Source organism: Phyllostomus hastatus, unplaced genomic scaffold, assembly GCF_019186645.2.
Source record: "Phyllostomus hastatus isolate PE091 unplaced genomic scaffold, TTU_PhHast_1.1 phas_contig_40, whole genome shotgun sequence".
NCBI classification, from domain to species: Eukaryota; Metazoa; Chordata; class Mammalia; order Chiroptera; family Phyllostomidae; genus Phyllostomus; species Phyllostomus hastatus.
This window is the reverse complement of record NW_025333872.1, coordinates 54593385-54611331: the sequence shown is the minus strand read 5'-3', so window position 1 is coordinate 54611331 and position 17947 is coordinate 54593385. Positions and strand designations below refer to the sequence as shown.

At 44.3% G+C, this 17947-nt stretch overlaps 1 protein-coding gene across 1 annotated transcript in view; it reads left to right on the top strand.

Annotated features, from left to right (window-relative positions):
• The window catches only part of LOC123821769 (prolyl endopeptidase), a 105369-nt gene that overhangs the window by 16372 nt on the left and 71050 nt on the right, over positions 1–17947 (top strand). The window contains exons 3-6 of the mRNA XM_045843495.1: positions 5961–6094; positions 7261–7391; positions 9819–10028; positions 12736–12857. Coding sequence (XP_045699451.1) covers positions 5961–6094; positions 7261–7391; positions 9819–10028; positions 12736–12857 — 597 coding nt within the window. The remainder of the gene's footprint in view (positions 1–5960; positions 6095–7260; positions 7392–9818; positions 10029–12735; positions 12858–17947) is intronic.

The following is a 17947-nucleotide window of genomic DNA, read 5'->3' as shown; positions in this document are numbered from 1 at the left end:
TCAGTACATGGCCTGCCCAGTGCACTTTGCACTTTGGAATCGAGCGCTGTGGGACCAGACCAGGTCCATACCCCCTGTGTGGGAGTCATGCTAACAAGCCTCCAGACCGGCTACCAGCCTAGTCCTGTGAGGATCAGCCCCAGGCCCGGGGCCAGGGGGTGCTGCTGGCCAGCGGAGGTCCCATCCCCCACACTCAGTGGGAGGGGCTTTCCAAAGGTCACCCAAAACCCACATGTCAACTTTGAGTGTTTTTACCACACCCCATGAACTTCATTTTGTTTGTATTTTAAAGATTTTATTTACATTTTATTTTTAGAGAGAAGGGAAGGGAGGGAGAAAGAAAGGGAGACAAATATTCTGTTGCTTCTCAAGTATGCCCCCACTGGGGACTTAACCTGTGACTCAGGCCTGTGTCCTGACCAGGAATGGAACCAGCAACCTTTCTCTTTGCAAGATGGTGCCCAGCCAGCTGAGCCACGCCAGTCTGAACGCCCCCGATGAACTTTAATTTGTAGTGGTCTTGTCTTTTTTCCTAAATATTCCTGTTCTAATTTGGATTCTCTCATTGATGCAAGAATTATTCAAGAGAAGATGTGTCTGTGTTTAACTTCTTCATGATCGGGGTTTAAGTTAGGTTTGGATTTGGGGCGCAGGTCTCCTCTCTCCTTGCCAGGTTTCTGGTCAGGAGTGTGTGCACTGCAGAACTGAGCTAGATGGGGCTGACGTTTCAGCTTTGAATGAGCTCTCTGCTAATGACTAGATTTGGGAAGAAGCTTGAATCTCAGGTCAAAAATGTGTGTTTCTGCTTCCTTGTGGTCGATAGTAACTTGCCCCAGGAGGGCAGGGATGTGCTGATGTGCTCAGATGGGGACAGGCAAGAAGGTGGAAAGGGACGTGGGAGGGCTTCTGGCAGGCTCCACCTGGTCTGCTAAGGACGTGCAGCTGGGAGCTCCTGAGGAGCTCTCCTTACCGGGGAACAGATGTTCTCCGAGGGAAGAAATGAACCCACTCCGGGGCTCTAATGTTAAAAGACAAGCCCAGTGGATTTGGGGGTCTCACGGATTGAATTTGGTATTTCTCCACTTTGGGACAGCGTTGGGGGTTTGTGAGGACAAGAGGAGAGAGGCACCTCACTTAGCTGAGGTTAATGACATTTGTGGTCACAGTGCTTCTTGGGCTTTAAGGATTCCTTTGTTGTCTGGTATATGCTAATTTTTGTAAATATTCAGTGAGTGCTGGAAAATAGGGGCATTCTTTCCTCTTTTAAGTGTAGAGTCCTCACATAGTCTCAGTAAGTACACTATTCCGTTTATAGTCCCAGTGTCTAGGCATGTTTCCTGAAGCAGCTGCATCTGTCAATGATTTTCTGTTTGGCATGACCCGCCTCCAAGTTTGTTTGTTCACTTGTTTGTTTTTTTTAATGTGACTGGCTAGCCCTCCTGGCCCTGGATCCTCAGGGATGAGTTTGGCCACCTTTTGACTTCTTTTTTATGGGGTGATCCCTGCCTTTGGAAAGTCGATTCCAGATTCTGCTTAACTTCCAGTGGAGGGGATCCAAGTGTACTTCCCCCTCTGGCCACCAGAGTGCGTGCAGCCCTTCTCGTGTGGCTGGCATCCAGGTGCCAGGCTATGCTGTGACACCAATGCCTTTCTTTCTCTAAAACCCCCTGATAGTTGCTTATACAAGGTCATCCTACACACACACAAACACACACACATGCATAAACACACACGTATCTGTAATTTTCAGCAGAAACTCCTCAAAGTCTGTGGGGTACAAATAGCCCTACCCCAAGTTTTCATTGGTATTGTATTTAGGAAGACTGGAGGTCGACACCTGTGCCTGCGTGGGTCTTCTGCCTGGAGCTTCCTCCTGCTCGTTCCGACTGTAGGGCCTCCCTGGCCCACCCCACACCTTCATTTGTTCCCCTGGAGCGCTTATTTGTATCCTTAATTTAGCTTTTTAATCCTGTGTTGTGTAATCATGCTATTTTGTGCATATTTATATCGATTTAATGAGTAAGTGTGCATCATTTTTATTCATATATGTAAGAACTGTACCTGTAAAAGGACTGGAGGTATTTTGTGGATTAAAATACAGCACATGTTAGGACACCTTAGAAAATTCTTCCTGCAGACAGCTGGGGTAAAGGGCCGTCCAGCTCTCACGCTGAGCAGCTCTCTGCCCCCTTACAGTTCTGTGTGTGCGACACAGTGCCGTTAGCTCCACGCACAACGTGGTGCAGCGGCTCTGGGACACGTTCGTCCTGTGTACCTGAAACTTCCCTTCGCTTTGAAGCTTTCTCATAGTGAAGGCAAATGACATATGAGCAGGGGTTTTTTGTTTGTTTGTTTTGAACAGCTCTTCTTAGGAAAACATGTTCAGATTCATCGATAGCTGTAAAATCTAAACCGTTGACCCTCTTCAGAGGCTTAGCTGCAGGTGTCGTTGACAGGCCTTCAGGTTCAGTTGCTGTAGCACATCCCGGAGTGTGACTTCGGTGTCAAGACGCCTGAGGAACAAGGATTTTCATTCCTCCTGGTTCTTCATTTATCCTCATACCTTTCCTCCTTTCCCCCAAATGTGTTCTAATTTTTCAACCAAGAAACAGACTAGTTTCCATAAAGGAGCAAGAAGATATTTTTCTGGTTAAAATATCAGAAATTTTATTGGCATTCTATGGAACCCTAAATGTCACAAAGCTCCTTCGTGACAAGGATTTGCTCAATTGTAAAGATGTATACTTGTATTATGAAAGAACTTCAGACTTTAAGGAATTTGAACACTCCTTTTGCATTGAGGTATTTGACTTGAAAGGGCGTAGTCTTTAAATATTGCTACGTTAAAAGTAATTGAGTAACATTTGTGGGTGGGAAGTGACAAAATTGAATGCAATAATCCTAGAATTATTTAGTTATTTTGTGGCATTGTTATACATGGCATTACGGTGTTAGGAACATTTTAAATGTGAAGAGCCCATGTGTCTGTGTTAACCTGAGATGGATTCCATTGCAGCAGTTGAGATTATACCGTGAGACATCTGAAAGAAGCAAAGCAGATAGAAACGTGATCAGAGAACACAACTCCACCTTTCCAAGGAACACAAACTGATCAGTCTATGGCTCTCAGACCCTCTGCAGTCTTCCTAGAGCTGGGATAAAGCCTAGATGCAGCCACCTACACACACACACACACACACACACATCAGAAGGATGGAGAACTGAAGTCTGCGGAGTGCCCTCCTCAGAGCGCCCACCCATGGAAGGGGAGGGGCCAGCCAAGACCCTCAGCGTGCTAAGGTCTCAGGGTGGGAGCCCTAAGTAGCTGGAATGTCCTGGTGAGTCCTTTCTGGGAAATAGCCATCAAGCCCACACATTCACATGCGTGGAGCCCATTTTCTCCATCCCTCTCCATTATAATGGCCATTCCCGTCCCTTTCAGAGACCAGCCATTCCATGTGGCCTCTTCTCCCACCAGACTACTGCCCCAGCTTTCTAACTGGCCTCCCTGTTTTTCACTTTTGCTCCCCTAAAGTTTTTTTTTCACCCAAAGCAAACCAGATTGTATAACTACTCATCTCCTTAACTAATCATATCTTGCTTGCACATAGAACACATATTCAAACTTCATAGCTGCCCAGCAGGTGCCCCGTGATCTGGCTCCTGCCCGGTAAGTGTCCTCCTTCCCAGTGCTTCCCAGGATGTGTGGTGGATCACTGGTTTTTAAATTTCCAAAACATGTGGATCAATATTTTTGTGAAATGTAACAAAGACATCTCAGCAGGGTCACATGGCTTATGGCTCTCCCTCTCAGTTTCCGCTCATCTCATCCTGGGCTGGTAGAGAGTCATTCAGGGCCAGCACAGTTGTGGGTGCTACTATGAGTAGCAGCACTTCTCCTCGCTGACCCTGAACTTGTCCATAGGGCTAGCCACTCTCTATATCCCTCTGGCTTGCGTTTTGTCTCCCCCAGTACGGTGTTAGCTCCACAGTGACAGGGAGGTGGTCATGGACTTGCCACCCCTCCATCAGCAACACCAGAACCAGTGCAGAAGCACACCAGGTTCTTAGTAAATCCTTGTTGGTGCTCCAGCACCTCGAGATGCCTGTCCTGCCCAGCCTGAGCAGGAGGAAATCACAGGAGATCCAGGCCCCCCGCCTTCTCTCCCAGTGGGTTTACTTCCCCTCCACAACCAGTATTGGACATGGAATCTGCCTCAGTCACTGTTGCAGTGACTAGAATAAAGTAATTCTGTCTTCAGAGCTATTGCTAATTCACTGCATGACCTTGACCAGTGACTGCAATACAGCATATCTCTATTTCCATGTCTGCCACGTAAGCATGGCATTTCCTTCCCCCACACCCCTGAAATCAGGTAATGCTCCCCCACACCCTTAGTGATCTCCAAAATGCTGCATCTGAGTGGCTTTGCAACTATGTGTCAATTCTGTAATTAAAAGTCAAAAGCTAATTTGTAACTTTCTAACTGCTTAGTCATACATAGGGTATGCTTGGCTACAACTGATGTGTTGTAAAAACTACCCTTCCCTGCCTTTGTGGCCAGGTCTTCTGGCTTCCTGCAAGCTGCCTCTTGCCCTTCATATAAGCCATTTGTTGTAAATATTCAATGCCACCTCTTTTCCAATTTTTAAAACTATTCTCTAGCTTCAAATTTTCGGGAAGTTCTGTGAAGTTGACAAGGTAGCAGCTCTTAGAAAGGTAGTAAGTCAATATCAAAATTGATAGAATAGGGCCTAGGTATCTCTAACTTGTATTTCTTTAACTTGACGGTGTTTGGGATCACCGGCTGCTGCCCCGGCAGCCCGGAGCCTCAGTGGGTGCAGTGTGCCCGTAGTCCGCTGGCTGGGTGTGGCCCGCGCAGCAGCGTGGAGTGTGCGTGGTGTGGACGTTCAGAGCAGAGGGGCACAGGGGCCAGCCGGGCCATTTCCTGGCTGCCTGATGCTGGGCACCTTTTTAACTGCTCTGAGACTCGGTTTCCCTATCCATAAAGTTGGCCAGATTAAAGAACCTTTGATTATGAGTTCCAAATGAGTTAACACTTGCCTGATGTAGTTCATGACATGTAGATATTAGTTATTATTATTTCCTGAGAGAAAACACACATTCACAGATACATTTTGAAGTCTTTCTACTCCAGTTTTATTTGAGATATAATTGGCATACAAAATTGTATAAGTTTAAGGTGTACCGCATAATGATTTCACTTACATATATATTGTGAAAACATTACTGTATTAAGTTTAGTTAATAACTATCATCTGATATAGAAACAAGGAAAAATATTTTTTTGTGGTGGAATCTCAGGATTTACTCTCTTAAGAACTCCCGTGCATGTCACACAGCGGTGTTAACTCTAGTCATCGTTGGTCCTCACATCCTTAATGCTCCGTGATGCTTGCTTATTTTATAACTGGAAGTGTGTGCCTTTGACCCCCTGTATCCTGTTCCCCTGCCACCCCCCACCTTTACCTCCCCTAGCCACAAATCTGATCTCTTTCTCTCTGAGTGTTTGGGGGTTTTGTTGTTGTTTCTTTTAAGATTCCACATATTAGTGAGGTCTTTCTCGCTGACTTATTTCCCTTAGCATGATGCAGTCAAGGTCTGTCCATCCACTGTGTCCAGCACTGTTTGTGTTGTCACAAACAGCAGCACACCCTCCTTTTGTGGCTGAATGTACTCTGTTGTCTATATGTGGAAGTCACATTTTCTTCACCCAGCCATCAGTGGGCACTGAGGGCACTTCCGAGTCTTGGCTGTCACAGACAATGCTGCCGTGGACCCGGGGGTGCAGATACCTCTTCAGCATAGTGCTTTTGTTTCCTGACGATACATTCCCCAAAGTGGAATTGCTAGACCTCTCTAGGACATGGTAAAGTATAACGTTTCTCATGGAAAAATTTATATCTGATTGCTTTGACCACTGGAATTTTTTCTGCAGGCTTTTGTGGAGGCCCAGAACAAGATCACGGTGCCATTTCTCGAGCAGTGTCCTATCAGAGGTTTATTCAAAGAGAGAATGACTGAACTGTATGACTATCCCAAGTATAGCTGCCACTTCAAGAAAGGAAAACGGTATGTGGGGTTGCTTTCATTTAATTTTATTTTACTTTTCTGATTGAATGCCTCCTTAAATTTTAAAACGAATTCTAAATAACTTACCAGTTAATCAAATTAACTCATTATAAAATCTATTTATTTCTGTGATTAAATAAAAGAGTAATATCTTCCAGTCTATTGTCCAAATTCTTAAACTAAGCATTAAGGAATTTAGTAGATATCAACTATAATTAAAAATAAAATTTAAAAAAGTGAACATAATCATCAAAAAAGGAGGAAGAAAAGATATTTAGCAGAGATGGGCCCCAGGAATACATCCAGGGCTTAAGGAGTTCCGCTCTCCGGGGCGGAACGTGGGGGTGGGCTGGCTTACAGGCAGCCGTGGGGGTCTGTTTGCCACTAGAACAGATTATCTTTGGTTTATGCTACTTGAAAATATTTTATTAGATACATTTTTTTAATCCAAAAGTGAAAATTGTCCCTGAAGTGGAGTCTAGTAATTCACCTCTCTTGTTCCTTTCCTTTTTACACTCAGGTAAACATTCTCTTGTTGTTTTTTAACCCTCTTTGGAAGTACCACCAAAAATTTACTGTAGAATTTCTTAGGTGCCCCTGTCTCCCCAAGCAAGGATCGGCAGAGTCCAATCCTCATGCCACACCCTGCCACCACCTGTCTTTGTGAATAAAGTTTAAGTGGCACACAGCCGTGTGCGTTCACTTCTGTGCTATCCAGGGCTGCACTTGTGCAATTGCAGAGCTATGTCGTGGCAATGGAGACCTGGGCCCACAAAGCCTAACAGTCTGCCAGCCTCCACCAGCAGTCTGGCTGGGGAAGGGAACCTGTACTTCGTTTTAGAAACTCTGCTTTCTTCTCAATTGAAAAGAAAAAAAAACAACTACTGTTTTATTTGAATATTAGTATTAATTCTAGCCAATAAAAGCCTTTGTTTCTATTTGTCTAAGATGCAGAATTTGAATACGCAAAGCAATTGGGATAATACACTAGGTCCAGGGAGATGGGAGGACCGTCCGCCCTCATCCTGATGGCCCAGGCATGGCCTGTTTGCAGTTGTGTCCCTGTGTGTTTGTGTGGGTTTTCCTCTTCTGGCTTGTGTGCATTTGTTTTTGTTCTACACGTAGAAAACACTGTAGCTAAACAGAGACTGTCTCTGCCCCCCCAGGTATTTCTATTTTTACAATTCAGGTTTGCAGAATCAACGAGTACTGTATGTACAGGATTCCTTAGAAGATGAAGCCAGAGTGTTCCTTGACCCCAACATCCTCTCCGATGATGGCACAGTGGCGCTTCGAGGTGCGTGCTCCCCAGCTAAGCCCCCGGAGTCCCAGGGCCCTCACATGAAGCTCTCTCTGTGCTGGTGTGGTCACCTCCCCTCTGAAATACCAGCCAGAACATGGACTGCATTGCAGAACAGATGCACACACAGAATCAGGAAAGCTTATTTTTGCTCAGTGTATTTAGAATACACAAGGAGCTGCCTGTTCTTCTGAGGGCTGGAAGCAGGGCTGGAGAATGCCTCACGGTACCCAAATTAGCTTCTAGGGCTCCTGGGGTCCTGAGGTGTTATCACTTCCTGTAATATCCCTGAGAACTGTCTGTGATTGGAAAAAAGTTAATCCTCATCTAGAAGAAATTTAAGCTATACAAAAATTGTTTCAACTATAAAAATAAAATAGGAAGTAATATTTATGAGATTTAGTTCCTGCGGGGGACTGATGAGAGTTTTAAATTTTAGATAAATATCAGTATGTTAGAATTAAAAGTAAAAAAATATATAATCTTGTAAAACTTGGACAACTATCCCCTAAAGATACAAGTTTAAAAACTGAATAAGTAAGTTTAACCTGCAGTTGCTCTATGTCACTTAAGATAACCTTCTCCACAGGCTCAAATGTAGATTACCCCAGGCTTGTGCCATAGCACTACTTCTAGGGTCAGGAAGTTTGCTATTCTGTGATTCAATAATTGTATACTGTGAGAAGCACATCTTGGTAGCATTGTAGATGTTTTTAGTGAAATTGGCTCATCTTCATCTTCTGTTTTATTTAAAAACAAAACAAAACAAAACACAGGCGTTAGTTCAATCCTACAGAATGGAGCAGTGGGAACACCGAAGCCCTGTAATCAGAGGGGAATTACCCTGTGCAAAGACCCTTTCATAAAGGCATTCAGTTAGTTAGTGGTTCCCCCTCCTCCTCTCCCCAGATAGGCCATGCGTGTAAATGATGATTCTTTACCAGCTAGTGTTGAAAGTCAGGTGCCAGCCAGTTTATGGGTGTATTCTTCCATGAATTGGAACTTGGAGTTAAATGAACTCAATACACTGGTTCCACCTAATAATATACCTCATATGGGAATTCATTTAGTTTTAATGACGGTCTATCTGCAACTCATCCAGAAAGACTTCATTATAACAGGGTCTCCTCTCTTGCTCTGATACTTCATTCTAGTAACTTTTAGTGGGATTTTTGCCATGTACAGGTGCTGATGGATGAAAAGGAAAATTAGACATGGGACCTGGCTTCAGTTTTAGATTCTGGTGTTATGGGAAGTAACAATATGGGTCAACATTCACATTCTTTCAGTAGTAGATATTGTACATTTTAAAATATATGTATTTCAAATCACAGTGTTTTATTTAAATTTTTCCTGAAAAATTTCTAACTATATATAAATAATTGAAACACTACAGTGTTATATAGAGTGGAAAGTGAGTAATTTCTCCTAACCATCTTTTATATGCTTTTCTGCCATTATATACATAAGCCTGGATATTTTGTAGGGATTATAAGTGATTAATAAGTAGGCTTTTTGAAATTTTAAACAGATTTCCCATTGATAGAAGTTTTATGTAAAATAGTAGGAAACCTCTGAAAATAGTTGGGTTTCTGGGGATAATTTTCAACCCCCTAGTAAAGTTCAGCAAACATTACAGAAGGAGAAACCTCTGGTGTCTAGGTCTGTACCAAATGCTACATATATTGTTCTTCATAATTATTAAAGATACTGTACACACGTGAATCTCCGTCAGGAAACCTTCTGTGCTGGTTACAGTGTTCTCTCCCAGCCCTGAAGAGTCTGTCACACATGGTGGTGGAGACCACAGGTGGTGGTGCTTTCTTTCCTCGTGGTTGCTTTTGGAATGTGCGCCACGTGAGACCTGTGCTGCAGACCCTCGGGCTTTACCTGCCCGAGCTCCTGGGGGTCAGAGAGTGTGGGCGATAATCCCTGAGGGCCAGTGTGGCCCAGAAAATGAGGTTGTAAAGAGTGAGCTCAGATAGTTTGGGATCCATTCCAAAAATTACCTAATGGCTCCAATTTCATTCTGTTACATGATGTGTCATAATTCAGCCATTACTGGAAAAGCAGTCTCCTTATTTCTTCTCCCCCTTGTTCTTTTTAGAATATAAATAAAATATGCTAAAAGTCTGAGATACGCTCTGCTTTTAACTGAACTGCCTATTGAATTATAGAAATTTAAAAAATGGAAGCACCTTAGTGGTCATATAATCCAATGCTTCATTTCACAGATGAAGAAATGGAGACTTGTCCAAGGTCATCAGACAAAACGCCTCTAAGGCCTGGGTCGGCCCTCAGAGTTTCTCCCTCCACATGCTGCCACCACATGTGACAGGGAGTTTTGTCCAGCAGTGCAGAGGGCAGTGAGCAGGGCTGGGAATGGCATCTCCATCACTGTTTGATTTCCCCCGTGTTCCATAGGCTACGCATTCAGTGAAGATGGTGAATATTTTGCCTATGGTCTGAGTGCCAGTGGCTCAGACTGGGTGACGATCAAGTTTATGAAAGTTGATGGTGCCAAAGAGCTTCCAGATGTGCTTGAAAGGGTCAAGTTCAGCTGTATGGCCTGGACCCATGATGGGAAGGGAATGTTCTACAACTCCTACCCCCAACAAAATGGGAAAAGTGATGGTAAGTTAAAGACTTCAGATGAAGGCACACCTTTGTTATGAAATAGAAGTGTAACTCACATAACTTTAAAAGCGAAGCTAAACCCTAACAGAGGTTGTTGGTCCAGAGCCAAGCCTCCTCCAGGATGTTGTGTCAGTTAGCTTTGCTGTATAACAGGTCACCCCATACCTTGTTGGCTTAGAGTAATGACTGTTTTTGTTGCTCTAGTCTATGGGCTCACCAGGCTGTTTTTCCAGGCTCAGCTGAGTTCATGTACCTGTGATCAGCTGCAGGTCAGTTGGCTAATCTTGCCTTGACTTTCACATGTGTGGGGCCTGGGCTCAGCTCCATGTGGTCTCTCATCCTTGAGCAGGAGAGCTCTCACGGCAGCTCAGCAGGATTCCAGTGGGGAGAGCCAAAAGGCACAACCTCCTGGATCCCTAGGCGTGCTGCTGTCATATTATCACATGGAGTTCTGCTGGCCTCCCCTCTTCGAAGGGCGGTGAAACAGATACAGGGAACTGTGAAAAATTGAGGCCATTACTGCACTCAGCCCTTCACAAATGTGTTCTGTCTCTCAAGGGGATCATGGAGAAATGGATTTTTTTATTTAATGATGTTGAGTGATTACAAAATTTTCCTACTGTAGTAATCATATCTCTTCCCCTGATTAGAAGTTGCAAGTCCCCTGTTGATTGTATTTATCTTGACACTTTTCTCCTTGTTAACTTCCTATACACACCTGTTGTTCTCTTCAGTTGCACACAGATCCAATTGTGTTCAGTGGTCCCTCTTTCTTTCCCCCTCACCCCTCGTCTTCCCAGATAGGAAGGTCTCTACCTGAACATCATCTTATTTACTCCATTCCATATTTCCACATGGGGCATAACATCTTCAGGTTGTCTTGGATGGTCTTTACAGGTGGGTTTCACAGTCCCTTTGATAGAGATTTGGAGTTGGGTTGCAGTGTCTCAGTTACTTGTTTCAGGACCTGGGGCTGCCAAGAAGCACAGCTACTCCTGTGCATTCTACCGCCCATGCTGTCCTCTGTCATACCTTCTGCATCTTTGTAATCTTTAGGTGGCTTCCTTTCCTGTCTACCTGCCCCCCCCCCCCAGTTGAATTGGAAATAAGGCTGTAACACTTTTCATCTTTTTTGGCTATGCTTAGCGTCGGCTGCCTTTTGATTAGACTGCTACAGGACCTGTCTCTGAATTCACCCGTGAACTACAAGAGGAGCTAAGAGGTTCTATAATCAAAGGTGTTGACTAAAGAAAGACCTTTGTGCTCTGTGCACTGAAATAGCGGCCTGTGGGTTAGAGTTTTCCCAAGGTCTGGGAAATCAAAAAGTACGTACCTGGTCATTTTTTGTTAGACAACAATGTTGTTAAGTTAACTTGTGAAAAACATGAAGATTTGTAGTTAACCTCAGCTTTCAGTGGCAACAATAGTGACCCAGTGGAACTGAGGAAAGCCAGCACCACCCAGGTGTTATTGTTGCCCTGTAGCCAAGAACCTCTGCAGCCCTTAGACTGCATGGTGGAGGCCTGCATGGGAGAAGCAAAGCGATTCTGGCTGTGCGCTTCTTACCAGTGTTCCTGGAAAACCCCTGGAAAGTCACCAAGTACTCTAAGGCTTTTTTTTACATTGTTGTGTTACCTCACTTTTTCTCTTCATTGTCCTGAAAACTTGGTATGTTTTCAGAATGAAAAAAAAAATAGTTCAGTGTCATAACAGCCTCAAAAATCAGCGGATATGTGTGAATTACTTCCAGGATGATACCCAACTGATTCTTAACTTTTTAAGAAATAGCTTTTAGAACAGTTTTAGGTTCACAGCAGAATGGAAGGCACAGAGATTTCCCGTACATCCCCTGTCCCCCACATGCATGCCCCTCCCCATTGTCAGCATCCCCAGCGGAGTGGACAGTGGATGAGCCTACAGTGACACATCGTAACCGATCCAGACCCACAGTTTACAGTTCATTTCAGTCTGTGTTGTGTATTCCATGGGTTTGAACAAATGTGTGCAGATCTGTGTCCACCACCATAGTATCATGCAGAGCAGTTTCACTGCCCTTATAATCCTGCCTTCCCCCTCTTTACCCTCCCTCCCTTTCCCCTAGTCCCTGGCAACCCCTGATCTGTTTACTGTCTCCACAGTTTTGCCTTTTCCAGAACGTCTTACAGTTGGAATCAAAGCGTATCCAACCTTTTCAGATTGACTTCTTTCCCTTAGTAGTATGCATTTAAGGTCCACGTATGAGTAAACTTTAGAATCTGCTTGTCAATATCCATAAAATAACTTTTTGGGATTCCGTTGGGATTGCGTTGACTCTATAGATCAAGTTAGGAAGAACTGACATCTTGACGATCTATATTGAGTCTTCCTGTCCATGAACTTGTAGTGCTCTCCGTCTATTTAGCTCTTCTTTGACTGCCTTCACCAGAGTTTTATAGTTTTCCTCATACAGATCTTGTGCATACTTTATTAGATTCATACCTAAGTGTTCTGTTGGAAGGGTGTTAATATAAATGGTATGGTGATTTTAGTTTCAAATTCCACTTGTTCATTGGTGGTGTACAGGAGAGGGGTTAACTTTTGTATAATAACCTAATATCCTGCAGCCAGATTCATAACTGTGTTTCTAGCGTGGTGCATATGGGTGGAGTAGATTCTCTTAGAGCTGCAAACTGCTTTTCAGTATACATTTTTTTAACTCCTTCAGGCACGGAGACATCCAGCAATCTCCACCAAAAGCTCTGCTACCATGTCTTGGGGACTGATCAGTCAGAAGATGCTTTGTGTGCTAAGTTTCCCGATGAGCCTAAATGGATGGGTGGAGCTGAGGTACTGTACTACGGCGAAATCTTACCCAAAATCTGTGTCTGATGGATTGTGTGTGTAAATATCCTTGTTTTGTGATGACCTTTATGAATGGTAAAGTCCTTTGAGAGAATGGTCTTTTTGTTAAAAATACTGGCATTTGAATTGACACTTACTAATGGTGATGATGAACCTTTTAACTGCAATTGCAGTGTAAACGTTTTACTACTAAAAGTTATGCATGCTTCTGATGAAAAGTGTACAAGTGCAGAATCACTCAAAGCATAACGTGAACGTTGTGACACTCGGGACCCTGCCTCTCAGAGGTGAGGAGCTTGTCCTGCCAACTTTCCTCTCATCCACCAGCGAGAATGTCGGGAGACTGGTGCCCATTTTCCTTTTTCACACCGTGTGCTCTTCGTGCACCGTGTGCTCTTCGTGCACATTGTTTACTTGTTTCTACAGTAAAATATGTCTCCTTGAGCTGTCTTCCCATCTTACAGGTAGTTCTTACATTCCTTGGGGATCTTGACTACAACCCACCTCTAGTGAAGTGCTGTGTCTTTGAAGTTACTGGCCTAGATTTTATTCTGTATCTTGATAATCAACTGAAAGAACTTAGGGGTGCTTGGAGTAGGAATTTACTCCTGTGAGCTCACTGATGGGTGCTAAGAAATATAGATAGGCTATTATCCCATTTTTAGTGGGAATGAGGAATCCACTAGGGACTTTTTAGCTCATTGAGCCACTTAGCTTTTCCCTGAGAGACGATTAGAACTTTTGTAAGAAAGGGACGTTTGAAATGCTGCTCACGGATCTGGTTCATGGGGGTGTGGAATAGGAATCCATGGTATGTAGGGCCATTGCGTTAATACACCTTATTCCAAATTGTCCTTTTATTTATTTATTGTATTTCTCTAAACCAGGGGTTGGCACACTTGCCTTAGCCCAGATCTGCCTGCTGCCTGTTTGTGTAAATAAAGTTTTGTTGAAACAGCCACACTCCCTTGTTTACAGATTGTCTGTAGCTACATTTGAGTTATTGCAGCAGAGTTCCGTGGTTGTCACAGAGGGCCACGTGGCCCACAGAGCTCAAAATAGCTACTCCCCGGCCCTTTATAGAAAAACTTCGCCAGACTTTAATACAATGTGTTAGAAGTGAATTCATAGGAGTTACGTTGTATTGCCTAAAGCTGTGCCCTTTTTTGTGCTTTTTCTTTCCCACCTAATTCCCCACCTTGCACGCTTTTCTCGTGCAGTTCCTGTTCTCATACTTCTCTCGCATTGTTTCTAGTGGCTTTTCTGGCTCCGTTTGCATGTTTTTCTACTAAGTTTTCTTCTTAGCTCTGCTTTTCTTCATACCTAAGACTTCTGCTTATTACAGATAATATGTGTTTATTTATAAAATGATGTGCATTTGTACTTTCATCTGAGTGAAACAGTTAGGGAGAGCAATACCAAAAAGCCCAAAAATATTAGGTCGTATGCTTCTTCTTTCTTTGGAGGAGGGGAGTTGATGTGGAAAACATAAACATAGCATATTTTAGTAATCAAATTTTATTCCCTCTGGATTTATCATAAAATCAAAAACACACTTCCTGAAGCATTTTTTGCTTCAGGGCTAATAGTTTTGTTGCACCAGGCCTATTTTAATCAGAGTAAAATTATTTGGTTGATACAGTAACAGTAATACTAAAAATAAAGCCTGAATATCAAAGTATAATAAAGCCTGAAAGTATATTTTTGCAAATTAATCTAAAAGAAAACAGCTTAACGGTGGAATCCATGTGCAGCTCTAGTGGCTCAGATCTCTTTGTTAGAATTTAGGGGAAGCAACTAGTTTTTGTTTAATACTTTTTTTTAAATCATGCTAAAATATACATAACATAAAATTTACTAGTTTAATCATTTTATGTGTAGAGTGGCGATGAGCACATTTACATTGTTGTGCAGCCGTCAGCACTGTCCACCTCCAGAGTTGTTTTCATTTTGCAAAACTGGAACTGTTCCCATTAAGCAATACATCCCCATCCGTCCTCTCCAGTCCCTGGTGACCCCCATTCTACTTTCTGTCTCCGTGTCTGTGACTATTCTAGGCACCTCATAAATGTCCTCATGCAGTATTTGTCCTTTTGGGTCTATTTCACTTAGCCTGATGTCAAGGTCTGTCCGTGTCATAGCACATGTCAGAATTCCTCTTTTTTAAAGTTGAAGAATACCTCACCAATGTACAGACCACATTTTGCCCAGCCGGTCACTCACTGATGGATACTTGAAGTATTTCCACAGCATTATAATGCTGCTATGAGCAGCAGTCTTTAAAAATACAGTGGCGATACATCATATCTACATTTAACATCTGTATATTCAATTCTGCTAACTAGGCAACTGAAAAGAAAAGCAGATTTAAATAGTTTGAGTAATCCTTCTACTGTTCATTCAGTAGGTGTTCACTCTCCATAACTTGTCTATGTAATCTTTACCACAACCCTGGGAAGCGGTGATCATTCCATTGCATGGACAGGACAGGGTGGTTGACTTGCACGTCCATGGCTGGCATTGCCTGCAGGGCATGTCTGGCCTCTGTATCCTCTTAACCCCCATGTCCTCTTGTGTCTAGTCAGGAGGAAGAGGTCACATAAAAACAACAGCAGTGGCTGTTTAAACAGTGACAGTAAGTGAAGAGATGCAGCTGTAATGAACAGAAATGATAAATGCAGTTGTTTAAAAAAAAAAAAAAGGACAAATTTGGATCAGAATCCTAAATAGTGAGTAGTGCAAAGAAAGTCTGTAAGAAAACCAGCTTAGTGAACACAGCCTGGGTGGAGACTTCCCCTAAGCTCTATTTCAGCTGCCTGGGTCGTCTTATTAGACAGACGTCCCCCCACCAGTTTCCAGGGTGGGTTGGGCAGGTCTGGCTGACGTAGGTGAGTGTCTGCATCCTTCCTCGTCCTGCCACGTGTGATCTTTCTGAGCTGCGAGGACCTCTTGCTGCACAGAGGAGCACACTCTCACCTGGACGTGACGACTATAGTTCTGCAGGTTTAAGCCTCTAGAAGCCTCAGGCCCACCCTCAATTGATGGTTCAGGTCCAGGTCCAGGTCAGAAAAACCTAGACCATGAGAAAAATACTGATGTGGGAGTGGCTTGTACCTGGCATGGAAGCGTGAGAAAGCTCAGGGGCTCCAAGAAGCTGGTGCGCTGGTCACTGCCTAGACCAGAATCTCCCACGACTCTGCACAGATGAGCACTCGGGGCATTCCCTGGGAGAGAAGCGAAGTCTCTTAACAGCCTTTCTCTAGTGACCTGCACCTTAGAGAACAGCAGTAGTCCTTTCCATAACCAGGCATCAAATGCGTGTGTTGCAGTTGTGGCTTTTATATTTCAAGTAGTTCCCTTTAGGATCATCATTCTGACCCTCGTATTTCATGAATACATTTAACAATGTCTCTGCATGGAGAGCCAATGTTACAGAGATGGCAGTGTCCTGGAACAGGGAGCTGGAGAACTTATTCTACTCCTGTCTGCAGTGCTGGGTAAATCGCTTCATCTCTCCGGGTCTGTTTCCTCCAGGGCTTTTCAGCTCTGGAAGGCTGATTGGAGGATTATCACAGCCTCTCAGAAACCCTGAAGCAGGCTTCCTGGGTGAGAGAACACAGCTGCTGGGTTTGAGAGCATGGGGACCTGGAGTGCCGGGCCTTGGTGGATGTGGTTGGAGGCAGTGGGTGGCCGGCTGGGTGTTGGAGCGTGTGTCAGTTTCCCTGGCTTGCTGCCATCCCCCTCCTCTCTGTCTGCTGCCATCCAGATTCACTGCCCTGTGTGCCCTAGATGCTGTCTCCTCGTGCTGCCTCCTTCACAGATCCTCCTCTGCTTTCCAGCACTGGACAGGTCTTTCTTGCCTTGAGCAAGTCTGTAAATTCCAACCTGGAAGCAGCTTTACTTTGTCCATTGTTGCCTAGGACAGATCTCTCCCCAGGACGAGCACCTTCCACCTGGCGGAACCCATGGCCTTCTGGACACTTTTGGGTGTTAGATCTGTTACTGAAGGTTCATTGCAGTCCAAACTAAAACATCAACTCCAGTTTACATGCTTCTTCCCGCTCCCCAGCTCAAGTCTGGTGAGCAGATGGGGCAGGATTATTCTGTCCTTCCCCTTGTTTTTGTTTTTGTTTGTTTTTTTTAAGCCTTGGATGAATAGTCATAACAGCCTTGTTCACGATAGCCCCAAACTAGACATAACCCAAATATCCACTAGAAAGTACATGAATGAACAAATTGTGGTATATCTGCAATGGAATAATACTCAGTGATAAAAAGAAATGAACTATTGATATGCCTAACAACATGGATGAATCTCAAAATAATTATTTATGCTCAGTGGAAGAAGCCAGAAAAGAAAAAGTACACAGTGGTTCATTCCATTTATATAACACTCTAGAAAATGTAGACTAGTCTACAGAGGCAAGGGCAGACAGCGCTTGCTTGGGGATTGGGAGGGAGGGGCTTGGGAGGGAGGGAATACGAAGGGGCAGGAGGAAACTCTGGGGATGGTGTGACTGGAGCTTGGAAATAATGTTTTATAGGCGGGGCCATTCTGAGCAGTGGCAAGATGCACATTTACCTTCCCTCAGGTATTCAGCCTGGTTTTTTTCTTCAGTGGCTGAGCAGGGAGACGGAGGCAGGGAAGGGGAACAGGATTTTTGCTCATCGGGAGCCATTCGTTGATCTCACATGGCTGTTCCCTGTCCACCAGCTCCCTTAGGCTTCCTTTTGTAGTGAGATCCCCTCCGTCCTGGGAACCTGTGTACGTTGTCGTTCCCTGAAGTGGGCTCTAAACTCTCTGGCCGACCTTTTGGCATTGTCCCTCAAAGTTTCTGCTCTCAGGAGGATTCCCTTGAGATTGCTAGCTCTCTGCCACGTCCTAGCCCTGCCCCCATCCTTTTCCATGGTACCTTTGAGGTGACTGGAGCCCAGCTACCTTGTAGGTGCCTCCTGATCCAGGGAAAGCCACAGCCCTGGGTTACCCCATCCTGGAGGTGCAGGCGGTGATCACCCTCCTCACCTGCCAGCCCCCTGCTCTCAGTCTCTCCCAGCAGCATCCTCATGTCCCTGGG